Here is a 26,164-nt window from a genome sequence, read left to right as displayed (position 1 = left end):
ACGCCGCCCGCTGCTCGCGCCGCCGCAGTCGGCTCCCGGCACTCCCGGGGCTTCTGCCGTCCGCCGCGCACCACCCAGCCGGGCGCGCCGCGAGCCACGTGTACCTCCTCTGGGCTCCCGGCCCTCACGTGGTCCCAGCGTTGGCGGAAACTTGCGGTGCGTCCAGCTCTGAGTGCCCACGGCGCGGAGCTCCGTTCCCATGGCGACCCTGGTGTTGGAGGATGGGTTGGTCCTGCGGGGCCAGCCCTTTGGGGCCGCTGTGTCGACTGCCGGAGAAGTGGGTAAGCAAGCCCGGTCCGGCTGCCGCTATCGTTCCACTCTGCGGCCCTTCCCTGCCCAGGCTGCCCCAGACAGACCCCGCCATTTTCCCGCCCACAACCCCCCCTCACCCCCCTTTCGGCGCCCAAGTCCCCCCCCTCCCCCAGCTCCGTTCATCTCATGGTCAGGGCAGCCTCCACTCCAGGGCATTCTCGTGGAGTGGGACAGTGTTCCCAAGGAGGCCCTCCTGAGCCCCAGCCCTGCCTCTTTCTTGCAGTGTTTCAAACCGGCATGGTCGGCTACCCCGAAGCCCTCACAGACCCATCCTACAAAGCACAGATCTTGGTGCTGACCTATCCTCTGATCGGCAACTACGGCATCCCCCCAGACGAAGCGGATGAGTTCGGGCTCAGCAAGGTAGCCACACCCAATGCCTAGGTGCAGCATTTCTCGAACTTGTTTTGTCTTGATTCCAGGTTTTCTGAGCCTTAGTTCTTCATTTGCCTTCCACTCGGGAGAGGGAACTAGGTAAGGGACTTGTTATTCCTCGGAAGGACCACGTCTCATCTCAAACCTACGAATACACTGCATTCTAGTCTATAACGCAGTATCTTCATGAACATGTCAATCTCCAGTTTTGTCAGCCATATACACACTGATGAATTGATTTTATAAACTGCAAAACTGAGGCCCTGACAGAACCAGGGTAAGGCCTCCCAGAGCCACCAGATCGCCACGGATGCTTTTCTGTCACATGTGTTGTAAACACACATATCCACGTGCAGACTAAACTTCCTGGAGCTGAGGGTTCTGCCAGACTGTCCTTTAAATCCCTTTCCATCTTTCCGTAAATCTCCCACTAAGCAGATGTAATTTGAATATGCAACTCCCTCCCACATAAATGACCTATTTCTCTAGTTATTGAATGCTTATCTATTAGATAACAAATTTCTGTTATCTTTTTATGTATATAATTCCCTGTGAAGGAGGAGGGTATAATCTTGCCTAGGTAAATTCCCAGAGCCTTTATCTTTATTTAGTAAGGTACGCTATTTTTATCACAATCTATAATCATGATCTTGCTTATTTACATGTTACCTGGTAAATTTTCTTGCTCCCTGAGTAACAAATTAACATTGTGACCACAGGGACCATGCTCACTGCTCCTCCCCCAGCCCTCAGGAAATGCTTATTGGCTACTATCATGTATCAGTCACCTTGCTCTTGAGGAGTTCACAGTTCTGTGAAAAAGACACAAACTTGTTTTGTCCTGATTCCAGGCTTACTGAGCCTTAGTTCTCAATTGCCCTCCACTTGAAAGAGGGAACTCTAGGTGAAGGACATATTATTCCTCCTAAGGACCATGTCTCATCACAAACCTATGAATATACTGCATTCTAGTTTATAATGTATTATCTTGGTTAACATGTCAATCACCAGCTTTGTCAACTGTAAACCCACACTGATAGAATTGATTTTATAAACCTGCAAAATTGAAGTTTTATGTAAAAAGCAAGAACAGTGGAAAAGAAGCGAACTTAGGTGAGCTCTAAGGAGGAGGTACAAGCTGCAGTGGATGACTAGGGTGGCTTCACAGAAAAGGGGATTTATGATCTCAATTTTGGGTAAAGGAAAAGGAAGGAGAATGTCATTTTCAATTAAAAAAAATGTATTTTTATTGATTTCAGAGAGGAAGGGGGCCGGGAAGAGAGAAACATCAATGATGAGAGAGAATCATTGATTGGCTGCCTCCTGCACGCCCCCTATTGGGGATCAAGCCCACAACACAAGCATGTGCTCTTAATTGAAATCGGACCTAGGACCCTTCAGTTGCAGGCCGACCCTCCATCCACTGAGCCAAACCAGCTAGGGCTCATTTTCAATGATTAATCAGGCACCCTGGGCCCTTGTAGGGAATAGCACTGCTGGTGAAGGGCAAACGCATGAGGGAATGAGGTCATTCAGCGAGGCTGAAGCACAGGGTTCATGCCATACCATGGGAAAAGACGGCATAGCAGGGTACAAGGCCCTGGGCTCTCATGATCTCTTCCTTCCATCAACAGTGGTTTGAATCCTCGGGGATCCACGTGGCAGGTCTGGTGGTGGGAGAGTGCTGCCCCACCCCTAGCCACTGGAGTTCCATCCGCACCCTTCACGAGTGGCTGCAGCAGCATGGCATACCTGGCCTGCAAGGTATGGTGCAAGCACACATGAGGTTGGGCAGAGGACTGGTGCCTCGATGGGAAGAATCAAGAGAAGATCTCTGTGCACTATTGGGACTTGAGTTCACGGTTGTGATAGAATCTGATTTCCATGTACATTGGGGTCTGGAGCAAGGAACTGAGCTCTTGCTCACATGGAAAATTTCAAACGTATAAAAAGGAAAGAAGAGCATATAATTAACCCCCACCAACTCAGGGCTAAACTTATTTCCTCACCATTACTATAACCCCCGGATTATTGTTATTATTTTTTTAATTTTTTTGTTAAATTATTATCTTTGTACATATACCATTGCATATTGTTATTATTTAATATATGTTTATTGATTTCAGAGAGGAAAGGAGAGAGAGAGATAGAAACATCAATGAGGAGAGAATTATTGGTATGCTGCCTCTTGCACACTCCCCAGTGGGGATACAGCCATGCAACCCGGGCATATGCCCTGACCAGGAATCAAACTGTGGCCTCCTGGTTCAATCACTGAGGCAAGCCAGCTGGGTACCCCCGGATTTTTTAATTTATTTTTTTGTTTGTTTAACTTGAGAGTTTTATTAGGGTCTCCATACAAATAAGTCAGGTCATACTTGGGGCAGGAAGCACATGCAACTCAAAAGCCTCACTGAAAAGTTTAGTGAAGGGACTAACTACTCCAAAGGAGAGGCAGGTTCATGAAAAGGAACAGGAGATGGCAGAGCAGTACCAAGTTCTGGCTACAAACAGCTACCAAAATCCACAGGGAGCCCTGTAGGAAAGGGGTCCCGGACGGGAGCATGGCCACAACTCACCCCAGGGTTTTTGAAGCTTATCTCAGACATTGTATCATTTATCCATAAGTACTTAAGTATCTCTGAAAAAGGAATCCTTTTAAAACATGACCACAATAACATTGTACATTTTAAAAAGTAACAGTAATTCCTTAACATCATACATTTTAAAAAGTAACAGTAATTCTTAAATATCGAATATCCAGTCAAGGTTTTAATTTTTCCCAGTTATCTAAGTTATTTTTTTCACGGCTTGTTTCTTTTTGAATCTGAATTTAAATCTAAACAAGATTGGTACATTGCATTTGATTATATCTTTTTAACCTATGGGCCTTGTTAACCTATTGACAGAAACAGGTCATTTTTCTTTGGAGTATCCCAGTCTGCATTTTGTTGATTACATTCCTGTTGAATCATTTAGCATGTTCTTTTTCTATAAACAGATAAATCTTGATATTATTTTCTGTAAACAAACAGATCTGAATTCATGGTACAATTCAGATGTGAGGTTCTTGGCAAGAATCCTGCATGGTAGTGAGTTTCCGCCAGGATGGCTTAGGGTTTTGATGCCCATAGACCAGCTGTGTGTGACGCGGCTGTGGAATGGAAGTTCTCCGGGCAGTCTTAACCCCACGCATGGCTGAGTGGGGGGAGTGGGGTCTCTCAGAGTGGGCTACTTTGACAGGAGTGGACACTCGGGAGCTGACTAAGAAGTTGCGAGAACAAGGGTCTCTGCTGGGAAAGCTGGTCCAGGATGGGACAGATCCTTCAACCCTGCCATTCTTGGACCCCAATGCCCGCCCTCTGGTGCCGGAGGTCTCCATTAAGGTACAGTGGGCGAGTGGGAGAGTGTTGTAAGCTGTCGCACAGTAATTACAGTCTGTCCGTAACCATGGAGAGCATTGAGGCAGAATCAGAAGAGGCCTCCACGTTAGGGGGCGGTGTGTGCCTATAAATACCCACTGATCACAGCTGCCACCCATTGCCCTTCCTTTCACAGGCTCCACAGGTATACAATGCAGGGGGCACCCCTCGCATTCTTGCTTTGGATTGTGGCCTGAAGTATAATCAGATCCGATGCTTGTGCCAGCGTGGGGCCGAGGTCACTGTGGTACCCTGGGACCACGCACTGGACAGCCAGGGTGAGTAGCTGGGGTCTCTGTAGGACCACAGGCAAACGGCATGTGTGGAAGATCTGTCCCTGGGTCTAATCGCTAAAGCCAACGTGATTTTCAGGGAAGACAATGGAGATCAGGACTTTTGCTCCAAGGGTAAGGGCTGCGAGTGTGTCTAGTTGAATACTGGTTATGACGTCATCTTTTCTGCCCATTTCAGAATATGAGGGTCTCTTCCTGAGTAACGGCCCTGGTGATCCTGCCTCCTACCCCAATGTGATATCCGCACTGAGCCGTGTCTTATCTGAGCCTAACCCCCGGCCTGTCTTCGGGATCTGCCTGGGACACCAGCTGTTGGCCTTAGCCATTGGGGCCAAGACTTATAAGATGAGGTGGGAGTTATGGGAGAAGAAGAGCCTGTACTACTGACAAGAGGAGTGGGGAGCTGAAACCAGTTTGGCTCAGTGGATAGAGCGTCAGCCTGTGGACTGAAGGGTCCCAGGTTTGATTCCAGTCAGGGGCATGTGCCTTGGTTGCGGGCACATCCCTTGTGGGGGGTGTGCAGGAGGCAGCTCATCGATGTTTTTCTCTCATCAGTGTTTCTGGCTCTCTATCCCTCTCCCTTCCCCTCTGTAAAAATTCAATAATATATATATATGTTTTAAAAATAGAGGGATGGGGAATCTTGGGAAAGGGCATGGAGTTGGTGCTTATTAGTGTTAAAACAGAGCAGGAGCTGGTGGGAATCCTGAGAGAGCTGGGTTTGGTCCAGGGGCGAAGGAGGGTGAAAGGGGCCTGTGCCTCAGCTGCTTCCATCCGCAGGTACGGGAACCGAGGCCACAACCAGCCTTGCTTGCTGGTGGGTTCTGGTCGCTGCTTCCTGACATCCCAGAATCATGGGTTTGCTGTGGAAACAGACACCCTGCCGACAGGCTGGCTTCCTCTCTTCACCAACGCCAATGACGATTCCAACGAGGGCATTGTCCATGACAGCCTGCCCTTCTTCAGGTGAGCCTGGGTGATCCTGGCACGGGGACTGGGTGTGTGCAGCTTTGAAGCCCCCTGGGACTTGAAGGTCCAAAAGTAAAGAGTGATCGTGGGCCCCCGTCATCCACCACACTCCCCACCTCCGAGGCTGCCACTGCCCAGGCCAGTGATGGTGACAGGTTTCTGATCCACTCTCATCCACAGTGTCCAGTTTCACCCAGAGCACCAAGCTGGCCCTTCAGATATGGAGCTTCTTTTTGATATCTTTCTGGAAACTGTGAAAGAAGCCATTGCTGGGAACCCTGGGGGCCAGACAGGTAAGCACCTGAGAAGAAGTGGGTTGTGAAACCAAGAACGGAGCTGGCTCTAGGATGGACGTACCCAGGAAACTGATACATGTTTGGGAGGTTAAGGAGGTGGGTGTAAAGCATCCAAACCAAGATGATTTATTTATACTTCTATTGAAAGCAGCTCCTGACTCATGAGTCCTGGGTTTTCTCTCTCTCTCTCTCTCTCTCTCTCTCTCTCTCTCTCTCTCTCTCTCTCTCTCTTTTTAGTTGATTTTAGAAAGTAGAAGGGAGAGGGATAGAGAGATGGAAACATTGATATGATGAGATAGCAGCACATCAATAGCTGCCTCCTGCACACCACCCACTGGGGATCAAGCCTGCAACCCAGACATGTGCCCTGACCTCCTGGTTCAACACTCAATCACTGAGCAACACTAGCCGGGTTTTATTTTTTTTTTTGTTCCTACCTGAGGATATTTTTTTATTGATTTTAAAATATATATATATTTCTTTTATTGGTTTCAGAGAGAGAGAGAAACATCAATGATGTTTCTTTTATTGGTTTCAGAGAGAGAAACATCAATGATAAGAGAGAATCATTAATTGGCTGCCTCCTGCATGCCCCCCACTGGGGATCGAGCCCACAACACAGGCATGTGCCCCTGGCTGGAGTTGAACCGGGGACCCTTCAGTCTGCAGGCTGATGCTCTATCCACTGAGCCAAATCGACCAGGGCTCCATTGATCTTTAGAGAAAGTGGAAGGGAGGGGTAGAGACAGAGAGAGACATCGGATGTGAGAGACACATCAATTGGTTGCCTCCCACACACGCCCCAAACAGGGTCAGGGATTGAGCCTGCTACTGAGGTACATGCCCTTGACCGGAACTGAACCCATGACCCTTCAGTCCACGGTGGATGCTCCAACCACTGAGTCACAACTGGCCAGGGCTGGCTTCTGGTTCTGGCTGGGTTCTGGCTGCCATTCACTAGAGCAGTGGTTCCCAACCTTTTTTGTCCATACCCCACCTAAGCATCTCTAAAATCCCGATACCCCCCACCCCCCGCCACGACATATAATTCTTATTATTCAAAAAGTGACTCCTATTCACGTGGAGGAAGCCTAAAAGGCTGTTAACTTGGTCTAAAAAAAACTTCTAAAGAGCATGGCATCCATGAGAGAGAGAAATAAAAGAATGAAAGGACAGTTGAAGTACTGAGGAAGAAATCACTAAGAAGTTGTTTAATAATAATATGAAGTGATATGAAAAAATGGCATATAGCCCTAGCCGGTTTGGCTCAGTGGCTAAAGCGTCGGCCTGCAGACTGACAGGTCCCAGGTTCAATTTTGGTCAAGGGCACGTACCTTGGATTCGGTCACATCCCTGGTAGGGGGTGTGCAGGAGGCAGCTGATCGATGTTTCTCTCTCATCGAAGTTTCTAGCTCTCTATCCCTCTCCCTTCCTCTGTAAGAAAAATCAATAAAATATATTTTAAAAAAATTTACAACCAAGGTACGTGCCCTTGACCGGAATCGAACCTGGGGCCTTTCAGTCCGCAGACCGACGCTGTACCGCTGAGCCAAACCGGTTTCAGCTATTTAAAAATTTTTAAAAGATGGCAAATAAAGTTTCAAAACATAGTAGAGAATTTAAATGCATAAATGTTACAATACATATTTATATACTGTGCATGAGGCCCCTAGAACCATAAGAAATGCAAAAAATTCACTGTTAATAATTCATTCTCGAATTGCCCCCCTGTGGGGCGTGTAGCCCACGTTGGGAACCACTGCATTAGTCCTTGCTTGTCCTGGATTCTTCTGTGAAACGAGGGGGTTAATCCAGATGATTTCTCTCAGGTCTCATTAGTTCTGTCCATGACTCGCTTTGTTCCCACAGTTCGAGCGCGGCTGGCAGAGCGCCTGTGTCTGCCCGGGGCTCCCAGCCCAGGCTCTGGGCTCCCCCCACCACGGAAGGTCCTGATCCTGGGCTCGGGGGGCCTCTCCATTGGCCAGGCTGGCGAGTTTGACTACTCAGGCTCTCAGGTAAGTCATGTCCATCCGCCCCTCAGGGCGTGTGAGCCTCAGGGATGGCTAGAGTCTTGAGGAGAAAGGCCAGGCTGGAACCCTGGTTGTGGGGAGGAAATGAAGGAGGAAGTGGGGAATGTGCAGGGAGGCGAGGTGCTGAGAAGGAGGGGCTGTTAGGGACTAAGGGTACAGGGAGGAAAGAGGACGGAGACTGTTTACAGTCTTGCTTCTGCAGTCAAAGTGGGCGTGCCATTGTGTCTCCCTAGGCAATCAAGGCCCTGAAGGAGGAAAACATCCAGTCAGTGCTGATCAACCCCAACATTGCCACCGTGCAGACCTCCCAGGGGCTGGCCGACAAGGTCTATTTCCTTCCCATAACACCTCACTACGTCACCCAGGTACGGCTGGGGGAAGGCTGGACTGAGGAGGGGGACCCAGGCGGGCACCCCGGGTTTCTAAACTCCTTTGATCCATTTCCTAACTGCAAGGTCCTGATGCCTCTCTCCTTCCTCAGGTGATCCGTAACGAGCGCCCAGATGGCATACTGCTGACTTTTGGGGGCCAGACGGCTCTGAACTGTGGAGTGGAGCTGACCAAGGCTGGAGTGCTGGCTCGGTACGGGGTCCGGGTCCTGGGCACGCCGGTGGAGACCATCGAGCTGACGGAGGACCGGCGCGCCTTTGCCTCCAGGATGGCAGAGATTGGCGAGCACGTGGCCCCCAGTGAGGCAGCCAATTCTCTTGAACAGGTTTGAGAGGTGGCGGGAGGGAGGTAGAACGGAGTCCTTTTCTTTATATCTTACCTCCTCTGTGCCCGGGCACCCTCTGTGCAGCCCGCAGTCAAGGCCTGACCTGTTGGTTTATCTCTTCTGCTCCCTGCAGGCCCAGGCAGCCGCTGAGCGGCTGGGATACCCTGTGCTGGTGCGGGCAGCCTTCGCCCTGGGTGGCCTGGGCTCTGGCTTTGCATCCAACAGGGAGGAGCTCTGTGCTCTCGTGGCCCCAGCTTTTGCCCATACCAGCCAAGTCCTGGTGGACAAGTCCCTGAAGGGATGGAAGGAGATTGAGTACGAGGTGGTGAGAGACGCCTATGGCAACTGTGTCACGGTGAGTCGATGGAGACGGGGCGGGAGCCGTGCCGGGCAGTACGAGCTCTTGGAAGGGCAGAAGCGTTCGGTGTCCCTCAGCTCCAGGATGGGTACCGCCACCTGTCTTTCCTGACCCCTTGGCAGTGACCTCCATGGGGCCTCTCTTCACAGGTGTGTAACATGGAGAACTTGGACCCACTGGGCATCCACACTGGTGAATCCATAGTGGTGGCTCCGAGCCAGACGCTGAATGACAGGGAGTACCAGCTCCTGCGGCAGACGGCCATCAAGGTGACCCAGCACCTTGGCATCGTCGGGGAGTGCAATGTGCAGTATGCCTTGAACCCTGAATCTGAGCAGGTGAGACTCTAGGTCCTGGAGCTGATATTCTAGCTGTTGGATCTCCTCCCCCCATATTTTTTTTAAAAAATATGTTTTTGTTAGAGAGAGAGAAAATCAGTGATGAGAGAGAATCATTGATCGGCTGCCTCTTGCACGCCCCACTCTGGGGATCAAGCCCGCAACCCTGGGCATGTGCCCTGACTGGGAATCGAACCATGACCTCCTGGTTCGTAGGTTGACGCTCAACCACTGAGCCATGATTGCTGGGCCCTCCTTCCAAAATTTTGAGGCCTCAAGGCCAAAAGGCCTTTTGGCCCTACAGACCCCAGAGTAGAAACTGGGATTGCCTTTGGTAGGGTTGGCCTTGGTGGGAGGGGGCTGTTGCTATCCATCCCTTTGGGGAGGGCTTTATTTTCTGACCTTTCTGAGATCTCCTAGGTGGGCTTCTAGGCCAATTACCTGCTGACTCTGTTCCCTCTCTTTGCAGTATTATATCATCGAAGTGAATGCCAGGCTCTCTCGAAGCTCTGCTCTGGCCAGTAAGGCCACAGGCTACCCACTGGCCTATGTGGCAGCCAAGCTGGCTTTGGGCATCCCGCTGCCTGAGCTCAGGTACAGGGTGGGGAGAGGTCAGGGAGGTGAAGAAAACTTTCATGGACAGGGAACATGAAAAGGCATTGGTCTGGATGTAAGGGGATGGAGAGAGCTACCTGGAGGCTCAACGTGTGTATCTCCTGCTCTGTCCTTCTGCCACCCCCACCTGACGGCGCCAGGAACTCGGTGACCGGGGGAACAGCAGCCTTTGAACCCAGCCTGGATTACTGTGTGGTGAAGATTCCCCGCTGGGACCTCAGCAAGTTCCTGCGCGTCAGCACCAAGATCGGGAGCTGCATGAAGAGCGTTGGTGAGACACGTCCGGAGACCCCTCCCCAGGTCACCCCCCGGGTCCCACCTGTCCCAGGAATCTGGAGTGACAGATAGTTCCTGGCATGGCCTTCCGGCATCTGTGTTAGCAGCTTCTTGGGAATACAGTTCCTCAGAGCTAATAGGGGCATTTCAAACGAAGAAAGGAGGTCTTACTACCAGGAGTGGGGCTCCTGGAAATCTATGCCAGGATACGCATGCCCCCTCCCTCCCAGACGCAGGTCAGACTCTGGGCGGGGGGGGGGTGTGTGTGACAGCCATCAGAGAATCCCATCTCTCTCATCTTACCACTGAGCAACTGACGGGGCCACGAAAGGAAAGTTGTGGCCAAATAGAGGGCAGCGCCAAGAACAGAAAACGGCCTGAGGCCCGTTCCGTGAAACTCCACCCACAGCATTTCCTGGCATTTTGCCCACAGCCTTTAGGCTGTTAATGGTAGTGACTGTGCTCGTTTAAAACTGATGCTTGGGGCAAACAATGGCTGTTGTTTTTCTGTGAACCCTCTAAATCCAAGTCAGCATAGTGCTAGCCATTCTCTTTCTCTCTCTCTCTCTCTCTCTCTCTCTCTCTCTCTCTCTCTCTCTCTCCCTCTCTCCCTCTCTCCCTCTCTCTCTCTCTCCCTTCCCCCCCCCCCCTCTCTCTCTCTCTCTCTCTCTCTCTCTCTCTCTCTCTCTCTTTCCAGAGAAGAAGGAAGAGGGAGAGAGAGGTAGAAACATCAATGAGAGAGAATCATTGATAGGCTGCCTCCTACTGGGAATTGTGCCTGTAACCCTGGCCCAGGACCCTTCAGTCCACAAGCCGACATTCTGTCCATTGAGTCAGACCGGCTAGGGCAGTGGTGGCCATTCTTAGCTCATCTCCTTTCCTGGGCCCTTTCTACATGATTACTAAATGAGATTATTATTATTATTTTTAACACAGTGTATAAGATGAGAGCAGGATTTCAGAGGCCTTTTTCTTTTCTTTATTTTTTTTAATTTATTGACTTCAGAGAGAGGGAGAGAGAGAGAGAGAGAGAGAGAGAGAGAAACATCAATGGTGAGAGAATCATTGATCGGCTGCCTCCAGCATGCCCCTTACTGGAGATCCAGCCCTCAACTCAGGCATGTGCCCTGACCAGGAATTGAGCTTTACCTCCTGAGTTGGTGTTCAACCACAGGGCCACACTGGCCAGGCTCAGAGACCTTTTTCAAAAAAGAAAGAAATTTAGTGGTGAACAGGGAGTGGTCTGCCTCCGAGCAGTAGTAGGGCATGCTGGGGTTGCATTAATCCCATGCTTCCTTATCTTGTCCTTTTAAGTTGCCTTAGGCTGTCCTCTAAGACATTTCAGCCCACCATGCACGTGCCCAAACCAGAGTGCTACCAGCTGAGGACAAGAGCACTTTATTGTGTTCACCTTCCCATTGAGAGCAGTAGTAGCCTTCATACAAGTTAAGTCTAAGCTCAGATATTATTTCGGGATTTTTAGAAATCTTACAAGACTGCCAAGTTGTTCCTTCTGGAGATGAATTTGTTATATGAAAATTATAGTAAACATGGGAACAAAGCCATAATTAAATTGTGGCTAAAAGAAGTGAATTGAAAATAGGACAATCAAAGATTGATTCCTAGATGAGACATTTCAGAGTTTTATATCTATTCAAGTATTCTTGGAATGTGATCTTTGATAACTTATTTTACAAGTGAGATACACCTATCATTGAGAAATTAGAAAAGATAGTTTAACCAAAGAATAATCACTTGTAATATTGTCACACAGAGATTAATTTGGGCATGTATATGAGTCCAGGGTTTTTCTAGGCATACAAGTATGAGTGTTGGGTTTTTCTTTTACCCAAGATAAAACTTTGATGATATAAACACATTTCAGAGGAATTAAAATCACTTATAATCCAGTTCCTTAACACTGCTATTAGTATCTTGGTGTCTAAAATTTTTTTCTAAAGAAATAAATATTAGGATTGTAAATAAATACAGTTGGTAAGAAATATTTGAAAACCATGGAGTAAATTTTCAGAGGACATGAACAAAACTTTACAGAACAGGAAATCGGTAAACAAATGGGGGGCGGGGGGCTGCTCCCTCTTAGTAATAAATAGAAATCTAGCCCTGGCCACATGGTTCAGTTGATTGGATTTCTGGTTCAATCCCTAGTCAGGGTGTGTACGGGAGGTGACTGATCAATGTTCCTCTCACATCCGTTTTTCTCTCTTTATCTCTGTCTCTCCCCCTTTCCTTCTCCCTTCCTCCATTCCTCCCTCTTTAAATCAATAAAAGCATGTCCTCTGTTGAGGATTAAAATAAATAAAAGCATCATCCTTGGGTGAGGATTTAAAGAAATTGAAATCTAGTTAAATAAGATAATCGCTTAACAAAAGCAATTATTATTGTTAATCCATCTGAGGATATTTTCCCATTGATTCTTAGAGAGAATGGAAGGGAGGGGGAGGGAGATAGAAACATCAATGTGAGAGAAAGAGAAACACATTGATTGGTTGCCTCCTGCATGAGTCCCTACCTGACCAGTGTGGGGATTGAGCCTACGACCAAGGTGCATGCCCTTGACCGGAATCAAACCCAGGACCTTTCAGTCCTTGGGCTGATGCTCTGTTTACTGAGCCAAATCAGCTAGGGCTTAACAAAAATCGTTTTAAACGATGATACACATTTCTTAGAAGGTTGGTTAAATGTATACTTTGTATTATAAAGTAATTCTTACTTAACAAGAGCCAGAAAATGTATCTTACCGGCTTCCCCTGCACTTCTGGACGTTTATCCTAAGGGGCTAACCCAAAGCAGAAGACAGCCCTGACTCCACTTGTCCCCACCGCTGTTTCAGTTGGTTAGAGCATCATCCTAATACACCAAGGGTGCAGGCTTGATTCCTGGCAGGACACATACAAGAATCAGCCAATGAGTGCATATGTGGAACATCAATTTGAAAGAGAAACATTGACTCTCCACCTCTTACTCGCCCCCTACCGGGGATTGAGCCCGCAAACCTGGCATGTGCCCTGACCAGGAATTGAACCGGCAACCTCTTGGTGAATAGGACGTTGCCCAACCAACTGAGCTCCACTGGCCAGGGCCCATTTTAGGCATTTGAATTCCATGTTCACTAATAAAACATGAAAAAATCATAGAGGGCAGAGCTGAAAGTTTTAAGATTTTTCCATAATGAAACGCCATAAATCTCACCACCATGGGACCCGAGAACCTCCGGGAGAAGAGGTTTGCCTGACTGCAAACCATAGACATTCCGGGCAGCTCCTGCCCACCAGGCCCTCAGTCTTAACATCCCGTGTCTCCAGGTGAAGTCATGGGCATTGGGCGTTCCTTCGAGGAGGCCTTCCAGAAGGCTCTGCGCATGGTGGACGAGAACTGTGTGGGCTTCGATCACACAGTGAAGCCAGTCAGTGACGTGGTAAGTGGCCGCCATGCCCCCTGGGGACCCCCTTAGAGTGGACACTGCTGCTCTGTCCCCAGCCCAGGAGCCCATTCCCAGCAATAGTAGCTGCAGTCATTAGCGGACACTTGGCTGTGTTTTCGCTTTGCTGAGAATTTCGGGATGTCCTCTCATTTGTTATGTGGACGTATTAGGCTTGGTTTTATAGATGAGGAAACAGGCTTAGGGAGGCTGTTGAACTTGCTCGGCGCCACGTAGGCAGTGAGAGCCAGGATCCATGTCCAGGTTTTTGCGACTACAGAGCCTCTGCGCTGGTCTGAGTTCCCTCTGCTAAGACGATGACAGTCGTGCTCCAGGCTGTCTGAGGTGCTGACAGAAGACTGGGAACATTTTGCTGAACATTCTGCCATCTCCTGCCTCTGCACAATGCTCTGCCTCCATCTGTCTGCCCTCTCCCATTAGGAGTTGGAGACGCCGACAGATAAGCGGATCTTTGTGGTGGCAGCTGCTCTGTGGGCTGGCTACTCGGTGGAGCGCCTGTATGAGCTCACACGCATCGACCGCTGGTTCCTGCACCGCATGAAGCGCATCGTTGCACACGCCCAGCTGCTGGAGCAGCACCGCGGGCAGCCTTTGCCCGCACACCTGCTGCACCAGGCCAAGCGCCTGGGTTTCTCGGACAAGCAGATCGCCCTTGCAGTTCTCAGGTGAGAAATGGCGGCGAGGGCCCTGGGCTGAGAAATGTGGGACAGTGATCCTTGGTACTAGTGTGAGGCCCTCAGAAAGGGCGAGTGGGGGCTTTGGCGACCTCTGACCTTCCCTGGGGAGTTTTCCTCTGTGACCCCGGCCCTGGGATCTTCCTCCCCTGCTCAGTCTGTACCCCTCTCCCAGGGCCCATGTTTCTGTCCCCTTTCCTTTAGCACCGAGCTGGCTGTTCGCAAGCTGCGTCAGGAACTGGGGATCTGCCCAGCGGTGAAGCAGATTGACACAGTTGCAGCTGAGTGGCCAGCTCAGACGAACTACTTGTACCTGACCTACTGGAGCACCACCCATGACCTCACGTTTCGGACGCCTCATGTCCTGGTCCTTGGCTCCGGCGTCTACCGTATCGGCTCCAGCGTCGAGTTCGACTGGTGTGCCGTGGGCTGCATCCAGCAGCTCCGAAAGGTCCGGGAGCTGGTCTTTCATTGTTTTCCCTGCTGCTCTGTTCAGCTCCAGACTGCCTTCCACCCATGTTCCATCCAGGCCCTTTCTGTTAATTGCTCCTCTTTGCATCTGTTGTAGGGCTTTGGGTTGAGGCAAGGGTCCCCTTAGCCGATCTTGTGCCCCTCACAGGCATGTGTCTCCTTTCCAGCACTTTGGTGCCACTTCTCAATAACTACAATGCTAGCCCCACTCCCTCCCCAGCGGGTGCCTGCGCAGTGATTGAGGAAGCTGAGGCGGCGCTCTCCAGAGTAGGGGCTTTGGCTTAGTTTCTCCATCCCTTCCTCTCACCTGATGGCTAATCCCCGTCCCTCCCCATTGCAGATGGGGTATAAGACCATCATGGTGAACTACAACCCGGAGACAGTCAGTACCGACTATGACATGTGTGACCGGCTCTACTTTGATGAGATCTCTTTTGAGGTGAGAGGGATGCAGGCTCTCCTAGTCTGAGGGGCCGGGATCAAGTAGGAGTAGCTGGCCGGCCTAAGATCCTCTGGAAGCTGTGGGATGTGAAGGGATGTGGTGCACGGTGAGGAGCCCTGAGCCAGAAGGCCGAGGCCCTGACCCCACTGTCCCCACCGCTGTTTCTCCTCCTGCCCTGTAGGTGGTGATGGACATCTACGAGCTGGAGAACCCGGAAGGCGTGATCCTCTCCATGGGAGGGCAGCTGCCCAACAACATGGCCATGGCTTTGCACCGGCAGCAGTGCCGCGTGCTGGGCACCTCCCCTGAAGCCATCGACTCGGCCGAGAACCGTTTCAAGTTCTCCCGGCTCCTTGACACCATTGGCATCAGCCAGCCTCAGTGGAGGGAGCTGAGTGACCTAGAGGTGGGCTGGGACCTCGTGGGAGGCTGTAGGGTGTCCTGGGTGAGTGCGACCCGTCTAGCTAAGCTCCCTGCACCCTTAGTCTGCTCGCCAGTTCTGCCAGACGGTGGGGTACCCCTGCGTGGTGCGCCCCTCCTACGTGCTGAGTGGCGCTGCTATGAACGTGGCCTACACGGATGGGGACCTGGAGCGCTTCCTGAGCAGCGCAGCGGCCGTGTCCAAGGAGCACCCTGTGGTCATCTCCAAGTTCATCCAGGAGGCCAAGGTAGGCTGCAGACAAAGAAGTCTCCAGGGGCGGGCCCCTCTCTGGTCCCACAGACATTCATGGCACAGAGGGCTGGGAAGGCTGGGTTGCACCAAGGCCCTTAAAGCAAGGGAGCATCTGGGGCAAGTGGGAGGAGACAGTGGTCCTTGCTCTTCATCACATTGCCCTGAGCACACACACATCCCCTACTCCCAGGAGATTGACGTGGACGCCGTGGCCTGTGATGGTGTGGTGGTGGCCATCGCCATCTCGGAGCATGTGGAGAATGCAGGCGTGCACTCGGGGGATGCCACGCTGGTGACCCCACCACAAGACATCACTCCCAAAACCCTGGAGCGGATCCAAGCCATCGTGCATGCGGTGGGCCAGGAGCTGCAGGTCACGGGACCCTTCAATCTGCAGCTGATCGCCAAGGTAGGGAGGAGGGGTTAAAGGAAGGGACTAAAGGACCCCTGTGCCTCCTCATTCTGTGCCCCAGTGCCAGGGAGCTGGGCATGCTCTCCGGCCCTCGTGAAAGTAGGCGCGAAGGCTGGAGGGACAGGTGGTGGGTAGGACCGCAGTGTCAGGGTTTCTGACCTGGTTTATTCCCCACAGAAATGAATGCGGGGATGAGTCGGGGTCAGGGAGGTATGTCAGGAAGCCCAGGGAAGGCCTGACCGGTTCTTCTCTGCCCCAGGATGACCAGCTGAAAGTCATCGAATGCAACGTGCGTGTCTCTCGCTCCTTTCCCTTCGTCTCCAAGACACTGGGCGTGGACCTAGTAGCCTTAGCCACGCGGGTCATCATGGGGGAAGAAGTGGAGCCCGTGGGGCTCATGACTGGCTCTGGAGTCGTGGGGGTCAAGGTAAGGAGAATCGGCACCCTGAGATTCACAGGCAGCAGCCGGGAGGCAGGAGGAGAGAGTTCCTTCACGTCCACGTTGTCAGTCAGCATGCACACCCAACGCCTGCTGTGGGTAGGCGTTGCTTGGCCATGGAGTGACGAGGTGACCTTTCACCCTTTAATGGGAGGTGAGAGAAGTTGGGTCCAACACAGCATGTTTATAGAACAGTTTCTAATAGACCTACATAATAGAATAGAGATGAAAAACGCTAAAGGAGTCTGCAGACAGCAGGTACCACTTCTAAAAAGGGTGACCCAGGACAGCTTCAGAGACACGGAGGCCCTTGACCTAGGCCTGGAAGGATGGTCGGGTGTTTGATTTGCAGGGCTTGGGGAAGAAGTGTCCCAAGCCAGGGGACAGCTGAGGGAAGGCAGGCCCAGGTGTGCTGGGAGGCAGCTGGTGGTGGGTGTAGGCACACGTGGAGCAGCAGCGGGCAGGCAGGCAGGCTAACCCGCTGTTTGGATGGGACCCCGGAGAGGGTCTGTGGCTGCCTCCCACCGTGGGGAGGCGGCCCCTCTCTCACCTCCTGCTCCCTCAGGTGCCTCAGTTTTCCTTCTCCCGCCTGGCGGGTGCTGACGTGGTGCTGGGTGTGGAGATGACCAGCACCGGGGAAGTGGCCGGCTTTGGGGAGAGCCGCTGCGAGGCCTACCTCAAGGCCATGCTGAGCACTGGCTTTAAGATCCCCAAGAAGAACATCCTGCTGACCATTGGCAGCTATAAGGTACAGGGTTGGGGCGGATGGCCTGGCCTTGACGTGGGAGACTGGAGAAGCATAACCTCATCTTCCTCTGCTTGGTCAGAACAAGAGTGAGCTGCTCCCAACGGTGCGGCTGCTGGAGAGCCTGGGCTACAGGCTCTATGCCAGTCTGGGCACCGCCGACTTCTACACCGAGCACGGCGTCAAGGTACTGGCTCCACGGCCTCCCCACGTTGCCCTGCAAGGGTTCGAAAGCACCAAAGAATTCTCTCCCTCTCCCCTGCTTGTATTGTTTTATGCAAATCTACTTTTCAGAGAAAGTAGAATATGCAGAAAAGCCAAGAAAAAGAGCCCTGAGATTTCTGTTAACACCTAAATATCTATATATATAAAAGTCTTAAGCAACTATTAAGGCAGAATGACCTGCCGGTAGCTGATATGCACAATGACCACCAGGGGGCACATACTCAATGCAAGAGCTGCCCCCTGGTGGTCAGTGTGCTCCCATAGCCAATCTCCCATGGCCTGGCGGCCGGCCCAAACTGGCCCTGATTCCCAGCCAGGTTGAGAGACCTCACCCGTGCATGAATCTGTGCACCAGGCATCTAGTTCTATATTTCCTTCCAGAACTTTATGTTTGTGTGTGTGTGTGTGTGTGTGTGTGGTAGGCTCATCCTGCACAGAGTCCTTCATCACCAAGTTTAGTTGTCTCCCCTGTCAAGAAATAAACTGCCACTAGCAAATAGAGGCAGCCCTGGTCCCCACCCAGTATTCTCATGGGTTCCCGGGCCTCCTCCCCTCCCTTCAGGCTGGCCTTCCTGACCCTTGCCAGGCTCAGATTGGCCCTGCCCTTGTCTCTGGGCCCCAGGTAACAGCCGTGGACTGGCACTTTGAGGAGGCAGTCGATGGTGAGTGTCCACCACAGCGAAGCATCTTGGAGCAGCTGGCAGAGAATCACTTTGAGCTGGTGATTAACCTGTCCATGCGTGGAGCTGGGGGCCGCCGTCTGTCTTCCTTCGTCACCAAGGGCTACCGCACCCGACGCCTGGCCGCTGACTTCTCCGTGCCCCTCATCATTGACATCAAATGCACCAAACTCTTTGTGGAGGTAACTGAGACCGGGGTGCGGAGAGGGAGACAGCCGGTGTTAGTGGGGGTGGAGGGAGAAGGGAAAGCTCAGAGTGAAGCAGCCATGTGGGTAATCCAACTTCGTGGCTGCAGAGAGAGAAGGTGAAGGTAGAGAGGCAGGAGCCTGGTTTATGGGAAACCCAGTCCCTACCTACACCTCCCAGAGTGCCCTTAAATCAGAGCTGACCGCGGTTTCCATCTGCAGGCCCTGGGCCAGATCGGGCCCGTCCCTCCCATGAAGGTGCATGTGGACTGCATGACCTCCCAAAAGCTCGTGCGGCTCCCTGGTAGGTGCAGCCCAGCAGGACCTGCCTCTGGCTGCTGGGAACAGCTGTCGGAGACCCTGGTGTGGTGGGGGATGGCCGAGGGCCCACTCCCTGCCCTGGACGGCGCAGAGTGGATGCCCGGGGTCTTGGTCACTCGGCTCCTTCACTCCCCGGTGCACAGTGCCCTTGACCGAATTACCTCCCCACCTCTTGCCTTCATTCTCCCGCCGCCCAGTCACCTCCCGATGCCCTTCGTGCGTGACTCTTCCTCTGATCTTACCGCCTCCCACCCTCCCAGGACTGATCGATGTCCATGTGCACCTGCGGGAACCAGGTGGCACGCACAAGGAGGATTTTGCCTCGGGCACGGCTGCTGCCCTGGCTGGAGGCATCACCATGGTGTGTGCCATGCCTAACACCCGGCCCCCCATCATCGATGCTCCTGCTCTGGCCCTGGCCCAGAAGGTGAGCTCTCGCACCCCTGCTTCATGGTGCCCCACCAGCCTTCCCTTCCCCCTCCCCAGGGGCCCAGGCCCCTGGTGCCAGACTGTCATGGGTGCTCTGGCCCTTATCTCATACCGTCCTCCCCAGCTGGCAGAGGCTGGTGCCCGCTGTGACTTTGCCTTATTCCTCGGAGCCTCGTCGGAAAACGCAGGGACCCTGGGTCCCGTGGCTGGCTCTGCTGCGGGGCTGAAGCTCTACCTCAACGAGACCTTCTCCGAGCTGCGGCTGGACAGCGTGGACCAGTGGATGGAGGTAGGGAGTCGGCAGCGGAGGAAGGCAGCCGGACAACCCCTGTCGGCTGGAGGGCCCCACAAAGTGGGCCGACAGCAGTGAGGAGCCAAGAGCTCTGAGGGCTCCAGGCTCTCCCAGAACATTCTTTCCGCCCCCAGCATTTCGAGACGTGGCCCTCCCACCTCCCCATTGTGGCCCACGCGGAGCGGCAGACTCTGGCCGCCGTGCTCATGGTGGCTCAGCTGACCCAGCGCTCGGTGCACATCTGTCACGTGGCCCGGAAGGAGGAGGTGAGGACTCCAGAGGCCCCGGTGCCCTGTGCCCTCCCAGTAACATCAGGAGGCCCGGGGAGTCCTTGGGGCAGGAGAGGGTCTGAGGAGCCTGGAGCCGGATCCTCAGCTTGTCCGCCCCATAACTTTCCAAGAAGGGCCGCTGGCTGCGGGCATGTAGGGCTGGCCCAGGGCGAGGCCTCCTCTCATTTCCGTGCTCCCCCAGATCCTGCTGATTAAAGCCGCCAAGGCCCGGGGGCTGCCCGTGACCTGCGAGGTGGCACCCCACCACCTGTTCCTGAGCCGGGACGACCTGGAGGGCCTGGGGCCTGGGAAGGGGGAGGTCCGGCCCGCGCTGGCCTCCCGGCAGGACGTGGAGGCGCTGTGGGAGAACATGGCCGTCATCGACTGCTTCGCCTCGGACCACGGTGAGAGGGCCCGCCCCGTGCCCCTTCCCAGCAGGGTCTGGGGCTCGGTCTGTAATGCCCCAGCCCCTCATACAGTGCCTGGTGTGTGGGAGGGGCTTGGTGCACGTTCAGTGGAAGGATGAACGGGCAGATAAGTAAAATGGTGCACGAGAGACCGTGGGTAAGGTGGGGCCGAGAAGGTGGAGAAGTCCCGTTCACCCGTTTTCCGATCCCCAGGGAAAAGGAGTGCGGGAGGGAGGCCGCGGTCCTGGCACGGTGTGGGTCCCAGCGGTGGGGGTGGGGGTGGGGGTGCTGAGGGTCTGCTCTTTCCCCAGCCCCCCACACCCTGGAGGAGAAGTGTGGGTCCCAGCCGCCCCCCGGCTTCCCCGGGCTGGAGACCATGCTGCCGCTGCTGCTGACGGCTGTGAGCGAGGGCCGGCTCAGCCTGGACGACCTGCTGCAGCGCCTGCACCACAACCCCCGGCGGATCTTTCACCTGCCACCGCAGGAGGACACCTACGTGGAGGTGGGAGGGCGGGAGGAGGGCCTGGGGCGGTGGGGGGCTCTCAGCCCGGGCCTCTCCCAGGCACGCTCTTTCCCTCGCCTCACTCATACTCCGCAGGTGGACCTGGAGCACGAATGGACAGTCCCCGGCCACATGCCCTTCTCCAAGGCCCGCTGGACACCCTTCGAGGGGCAGAGGGTGAAGGGCACCGTTCGGCGTGTGGTCCTGCGAGGAGAGGTTGCCTACATTGATGGGCAGGTGCGTGTGGGGCCGGTGCACCGTCCCAGTTGTGTCCTTTTCATCCCACCAAGCACATCTGTGCTGCCCCCCTACCCCTCCGGCCGCCCCGGTACAGTCCCCCAGGGCACTCTTTCTCCCTGCTGGCTTCACCCCTTCAATCCCAGCGGGCTCTCTCCTCACTCCCCGCCCCTGCCTTCTGCCTGCAGGTTCTGGTGCCCCCGGGCTACGGACAGGATGTTCGCAAGTGGCCTCAGGGAGCTGTGCCCCAGCTCCCGCCCTCCGTCCCTGCCGCCAGTGAGGTCACCACGGTACACACGCTGCTGGGCTGGGGGGAGACCGGGAATGGCAGCCAGGGCTGGGGTTTCAGGGCGGAAGGCTCTTTACCTGACAGTTAAAATCCCCACCTCCTACTCTGTCTGCTGCAGACCACAGAGTTAACTGTCAGTTTAGGAGGGTGCCCGTGGGAAACACGCCCGTTAACCAGAGACTCGGGGGCCGGTGGTGGAGCCCGCCTGCTGCGGACAGCACCACGCTGGGGGGAGGGAGGGTCCTGGAGAGCGGAGTCTGTGTGGACACTGAGCTTTTCGTGACTGAGAAGCGGTTGGGTCAGTGGTTTTCCAAACACGAGACCAGTGTTCGCTCTGCAGACGCCTGAACGGCCCCGGCGGGGCGTCCCCGGGCTTCCTGACGGCCGCTTCCACCTGCCGCCCCGCATCCACCGAGCCTCGGACCCCGGTCTGCCCGGTAAGGGCCCTGTCGGGCCGGGGGCGCCCCCTGGACGTGGAGGTGTGTGGGCAGCCTCTCTCCCTGCACCCAAGTGTCTCAGATGAAACAGTGGCCTGGGAGCTGATCCAGGCCCTCCCCTCCCAGCACCTCATCGCTTCCTTCTTCTCCCAACCTCCGCCTAAATCGGTCTGCCCAGCTTCCCTCTCCGGCCCTTTTCGCTGTGGGCAGCTGCACCCCTGCGCCTGGGAGCTGGGGTAAATCCAGGGGTCGGCATGTGGGCCTGGCCGTTCCCTTCCCTAGGATCCCTTTGCCACTGGGGAGGGCCCGGGGGGTTGGGGGCCGCTGCTGCCGTACAGCAGCCCCATGGGGGATCACGTGGCCCCAGAGCTGCTAGAGCTGCTGTGGTGTGAGCCAGTGTAACAGACTCTGTGATTCGGGGTCGGGGGGGCATGGGGCTTTTCTCAGTCCTCAGCCCCAGGCTTACATCTGTGCTGTTGCCCGTTTGCAGCCGAGGAGCCAAAGGAAAAGCCGTCTCGGAAGGCAGCTGAGCCAGGTGAGAGGCCCCCCAACACACTCGCCTTGGGGACCTGTGATCCGGCCTGCCAGGAGGGACATCTGACCAGCCTCTTCTGCCCCGCCCCTCACAGCAGAGCTGATGGGAAGCCTTGATGGCACCTGCTACCCTCCACCACCAGTACCTAGACAGGCGTCACCCCAGAACCTGGGGACCCCTGGCCTGCTGCACCCCCCGACCTCACCCCTGCTACACTCACTAGTGGGCCAACACATCCTGTCCGTCCAGCAGTTCACCAAGGACCAGGTGCCTGGGGCGGGGGCCGGGACACCAGAGCGAAAGGATCTGGCAGCGTGGGGCCGGGACCTCCAGGCGCTGCCCTCCCGCTGACTCCGATCTCTCTTAGCTGTCTCACCTGTTCAATGTGGCCCACACGCTGCGCATGATGGTGCAGAAGGAGCGGAGCCTCGACATCCTCAAGGTGAGGGTCCCGGCCCCGGTCAGCAGGGCTGCGCGGCGGTCAGGGGGGCCTCCCTCCCCTGCCGTAAGCCCTGGTGTGAGTCCGAACCTCCCACTCACTCTGCTTTCTCTGCTGGGAGGGCCTGGTCCCATGTCTGTCCTGGCGGCATGCAGCTGACCCACGAAGCCCTGAGCACCAGCCCCCTCACCTGTCCCTGGTCTGTGCGATGGACTCATGGGGGAGAGCTGGGGTGTTTGCTTTTCTCGCGGAGAACGTGTCTCGTTCAGATCCTTAGCAAGGGCTTTTTGGAGGCACAGCCTTCAGCTCAGCGGGACCCAGATGGTGCAATTCGTGGGGAAGTTTGGGGGGGATCCTCTCGGCACTCGTCTTGTGTAAGCTGGGGAGGGAGGCAGCCTGTGTGTCCCTGAGAGGAACACACGTACCCATCCCTCCGCCCCAGGGCAAGGTCATGGCCTCCATGTTCTACGAGGTGAGCACGAGGACCAGCAGCTCCTTCGCGGCCGCCATGGCCCGGCTGGGGGGCGCTGTGCTCAGCTTCTCCGAGGCCACGTCGTCCGTCCAGAAGGGTGAATCCCTGGCCGACTCCGTGCAGACCATGAGCTGCTACGCAGACGTCGTGGTGCTCCGGCACCCGCAGCCCGGAGCCGTGGAGGTGAGGCCGGGCCCGGGGCCCAGGGAGGGCCGGGCGGGGGCAGGGGGGCGCCAAGGGCAGGACTCCCCTCCCTCGTGCCGCTTCACAGCTGGCAGCCAAGCACTGCCGGAGGCCGGTGATCAACGCTGGGGATGGGGTTGGCGAGCACCCCACCCAGGCCCTGCTGGACATCTTCACCATCCGGGAGGAGCTGGGCACCGTCAACGGCATGACGGTGAGTGTGGCCTGCCCGGGGAAGGCTGGCGGGGGAGGCAGGGAAGTGGGAGTCGGGGGAGCCACCCCTTTATCCCGGGCAGCTGCATCAGTCTGGGCCCTCTTGTGACGGGTTCCTCCCCTAGATCACCATGGTGGGGGACCTGAAGCATGGGCGCACAGTGCACTCCCTGGCCTGCCTGCTCACCCAGTACCGAGTCAGCCTGCGCTACGTGGCACCTCCCAGCCTGCGCATGCCCCCCGACGTGTGGGCCTTCGTGGCCTCCCGTGGCACCAAGCAGGTGAGGCCCCGGGAGGCTGGGGGACACGGGTCAGGCGGGCAGAACCGGCTCTGCACTCACCCCTCGCCCTCCAGGAGGAGTTTGAGAGCATCGAGGCGGCGCTGCCGGACACCGACGTGCTCTACATGACGCGGATCCAGAAGGAGCGCTTCGGCTCCACCCAGGAGTACGAGGCCGTGAGTGCCGGGGCGCAGGAGCCGGGGCTGGGGCGCGCACCCAGAGGGAGGCCGGGGTCCTGGGGCTTGGTCAGCGCCCCTGGTTGTGGGTGTGGGGAGCCTCCCTGCCTGAGCTGCTGACCGGCCCTGTCTGTCTGCCTCAGTGCTTTGGCCAGTTCATCCTCACCCCCCACATCATGACCCGGGCCAAGAAGAAGATGGTGGTGATGCACCCGATGCCCCGAGTCAATGAAATCAGGTGACGTCGGCGTGGAGGCTCCCCCGGGGGCTGGTGGGGAGGGCGCCCCATCGCGGGCTTCGTGGTGACTCGCCTTCTCTCGCAGCGTGGAGGTGGACTCAGACCCCCGAGCAGCCTACTTCCGCCAGGCCGAGAACGGCATGTACATCCGCATGGCCCTGCTGGCCACCGTGCTGGGCCGCTTCTAGGGCCCCGCTCCTCCGCCTCTGGCCCCAATGCCGGGCACGGAACACAGTGCCCCCCACGGGGGCCGCACACGTCGATGCCCTGGGGTCTCCAGGTAGCTCACGTGCTCATGTGCACACATGTGCAGACTACACTCCTGGGACTGGACTGAGCTCTCCAGCATGGGGACCAAACCTGTCTCCCTCCTGCACCTCCATTCTGTACAGTTTTTCTACTGACTAAATAAATAGCCTAGCTGCCTCTCGTCCTGCTTCCCTGCATGTCTTCTGGCTTCAGCATAGGATGCCAAGCGTAATAAGCAGAGCTTCCTCCCAGCAAATGAGAACTGGCAGGCTCCTGCTGTAGCCAGGGCTGAGCAGCCAAGCTCAGCATTATCGGAGCCGTGGCTCTTTGGGGTCTGGGCAGGAACATGCTGTTCTGCTGGAGACCTGAGCCACACGGATATATGTGCAGCCTCCTTCCTCAATTACGCTGCACTCCAAGTCCTGACACGAGTCCTGTGAGAAGGCTGAGCAGCTGGCTGGTGAGGTTCATGATCCTGGAGGCCTTCTCTCACCTCTGCCTGGCTGGTCCTTCAGCAGCCGAGGCGGCCCCTGATCCGCAAACCTCACCTTGGAGTCCTCCAGCTGCCGCCACTGCTGGGAGCCCCTCCTGTCTGTTATCCATGGGGGACTTTTCAGGCTGGACTAGGGACAGAGGGACAGGCCCTAGCGGGCTGAGGGGCACTTGGGCTGGGAAACCCTGGGGTAGGGGACGGGTGGATTCGCTCATGCGCATGCAGGTTAGGGCTTCTGTGGATCTTTCAAGGTGTGTGAGCTGTTCCATTCCATGAACTGCAGGAGCATTAGGGACATTGCTTGATCTCACAGACTCACTGAGCGCCCACTGGGTACAAAGCACCACACATGATGGGAGTCCAGGATGGACAAGATAGTCTGCCCTCCATCTTGAAGCCTCGGGTGCTACGGCATCAGGGACGTGTTGATTGAACACGTTTGTACGAGATGGCCCAAACATCACTCGGTGATGGCTCCAGCATCACCCAGGAAGACCTGCTTCATGCAGAGAGCTAGTGGCATGTTTCAGTGGTAGGAAAGGAGAAGGAACTCAGCGTGAACATGAACTTAACAGTTTTTTTGTTTTTTGGTTAATCCTCACCCAAGGATATTTTTCCCATTGGCTTTTAGAGAGTGGAATGAAGGAGGATAGAGAAACATCAACGTAAGAGAAACGCATCGAGTGGTTGCCTCCTGCACGTGCCCCAACCAGCACCGGGAATCAAACCCACAGCCATTCAGTCTGCAGGCTCTAACCACTGAGCAAACTGACTAGGGCAACACTTTAATCTCATGCCAACTTTCCAACTGTTTTTGCAGATGCAGAAATTGTTACTGCGTGGCTTACCAGTCACATAGCTAGGGTTCACAACAGGACTACTCAAACCCATCTTCCTATTAAAACAAAAAGAAAGCAGTCCTTTCCTGCTCTCAGGGCATACAGAAGCAGCAGGAGAGACAAACCACACAAATGAACCACCGAGAGAATAAGTCTAACGCATCCATGGGGGCCAGTTTTCAGAAATGAGCAATTAGCACAGATCTGGAGTCAGGAAGGCCCACGGAGCTGGGACGCGATTTGGGCTGGTTCCTGAGGGCCAGCTTTGGCAGGTGGGTGGGAGGGAGACACTTTTAGCACAGCTTGAATGGCGTTCCTGCTCTGTCTAGTTAGGGTTGAGAGCCTAGTGGGCTGGACCAAGGGGTCTGGATGTAGGTTCCAACAAATAGGGATTCATAACCACAGAGTGGGTGAGCCATAGAGCCATCGCTGCTCAGGGGAGCTGAGACCTCTCC

At 55.0% G+C, this 26,164-nt stretch overlaps 1 protein-coding gene across 2 annotated transcripts; it reads left to right on the top strand.

Moving 5' to 3' along the window:
* Positions 1 to 19: 19 nt before the first annotated feature.
* Positions 20 to 24,557, top strand: CAD (carbamoyl-phosphate synthetase 2, aspartate transcarbamylase, and dihydroorotase). 2 transcript variants are annotated; one of them, XM_036434950.2, is made up of 44 exons: positions 20 to 281; positions 536 to 675; positions 2,322 to 2,451; positions 3,931 to 4,073; positions 4,246 to 4,387; positions 4,581 to 4,752; positions 5,183 to 5,368; positions 5,552 to 5,664; positions 7,537 to 7,682; positions 7,931 to 8,062; positions 8,179 to 8,412; positions 8,546 to 8,767; positions 8,920 to 9,108; positions 9,578 to 9,702; positions 9,864 to 9,994; positions 13,326 to 13,438; positions 13,883 to 14,127; positions 14,341 to 14,587; positions 14,948 to 15,046; positions 15,231 to 15,455; positions 15,535 to 15,717; positions 15,913 to 16,131; positions 16,394 to 16,561; positions 17,139 to 17,321; positions 17,401 to 17,505; positions 18,166 to 18,405; positions 18,631 to 18,712; positions 18,990 to 19,156; positions 19,283 to 19,447; positions 19,585 to 19,716; positions 19,922 to 20,123; positions 20,438 to 20,628; positions 20,725 to 20,865; positions 21,054 to 21,155; positions 21,495 to 21,591; positions 22,082 to 22,126; positions 22,224 to 22,393; positions 22,494 to 22,568; positions 23,008 to 23,220; positions 23,309 to 23,434; positions 23,559 to 23,714; positions 23,789 to 23,890; positions 24,034 to 24,128; positions 24,214 to 24,557. In XM_036434950.2, the coding sequence occupies exons 1-44, from the start codon at positions 200 to 202 to the stop codon at positions 24,314 to 24,316; spliced, it is 6,678 nt and encodes a 2,225-aa protein (XP_036290843.1). In that variant the 5' UTR covers positions 20 to 199; the 3' UTR covers positions 24,317 to 24,557. The 2 variants fall into 2 exon arrangements, with proteins under 2 accessions (XP_036290843.1, XP_036290842.1); XM_036434949.2 differs by having other exon boundaries at positions 22,221 to 22,393.
* Positions 24,558 to 26,164: the final 1,607 nt, after the last annotated feature.

This window comes from Pipistrellus kuhlii, unplaced genomic scaffold (assembly GCF_014108245.1).
Source record: "Pipistrellus kuhlii isolate mPipKuh1 unplaced genomic scaffold, mPipKuh1.p scaffold_m20_p_13, whole genome shotgun sequence".
Lineage (NCBI taxonomy): Eukaryota > Metazoa > Chordata > Mammalia > Chiroptera > Vespertilionidae > Pipistrellus > Pipistrellus kuhlii.
Note: the sequence above shows the minus strand (reverse complement) of the source record. Positions and strands in the feature narration are given on the sequence as shown.

What these genes read in the sequence shown, in the direction of transcription:
- CAD (XM_036434949.2), top strand. Translation starts at nt 200, where the DNA reads ATGGCGACCCTGGTGTTGGAGGATGGGTTGGTCCTGCGGGGCCAGCCC. An exon ending in TGGCATACCTGGCCTGCAAG is followed by an intron (nt 2,452 to 3,930) that starts GTATGGTGCAAG and finishes CTACTTTGACAG; the next exon opens with GAGTGGACACTCGGGAGCTG. An exon ending in CCCCGAGTCAATGAAATCAG is followed by an intron (nt 24,129 to 24,213) that starts GTGACGTCGGCG and finishes CTTCTCTCGCAG; the next exon opens with CGTGGAGGTGGACTCAGACC.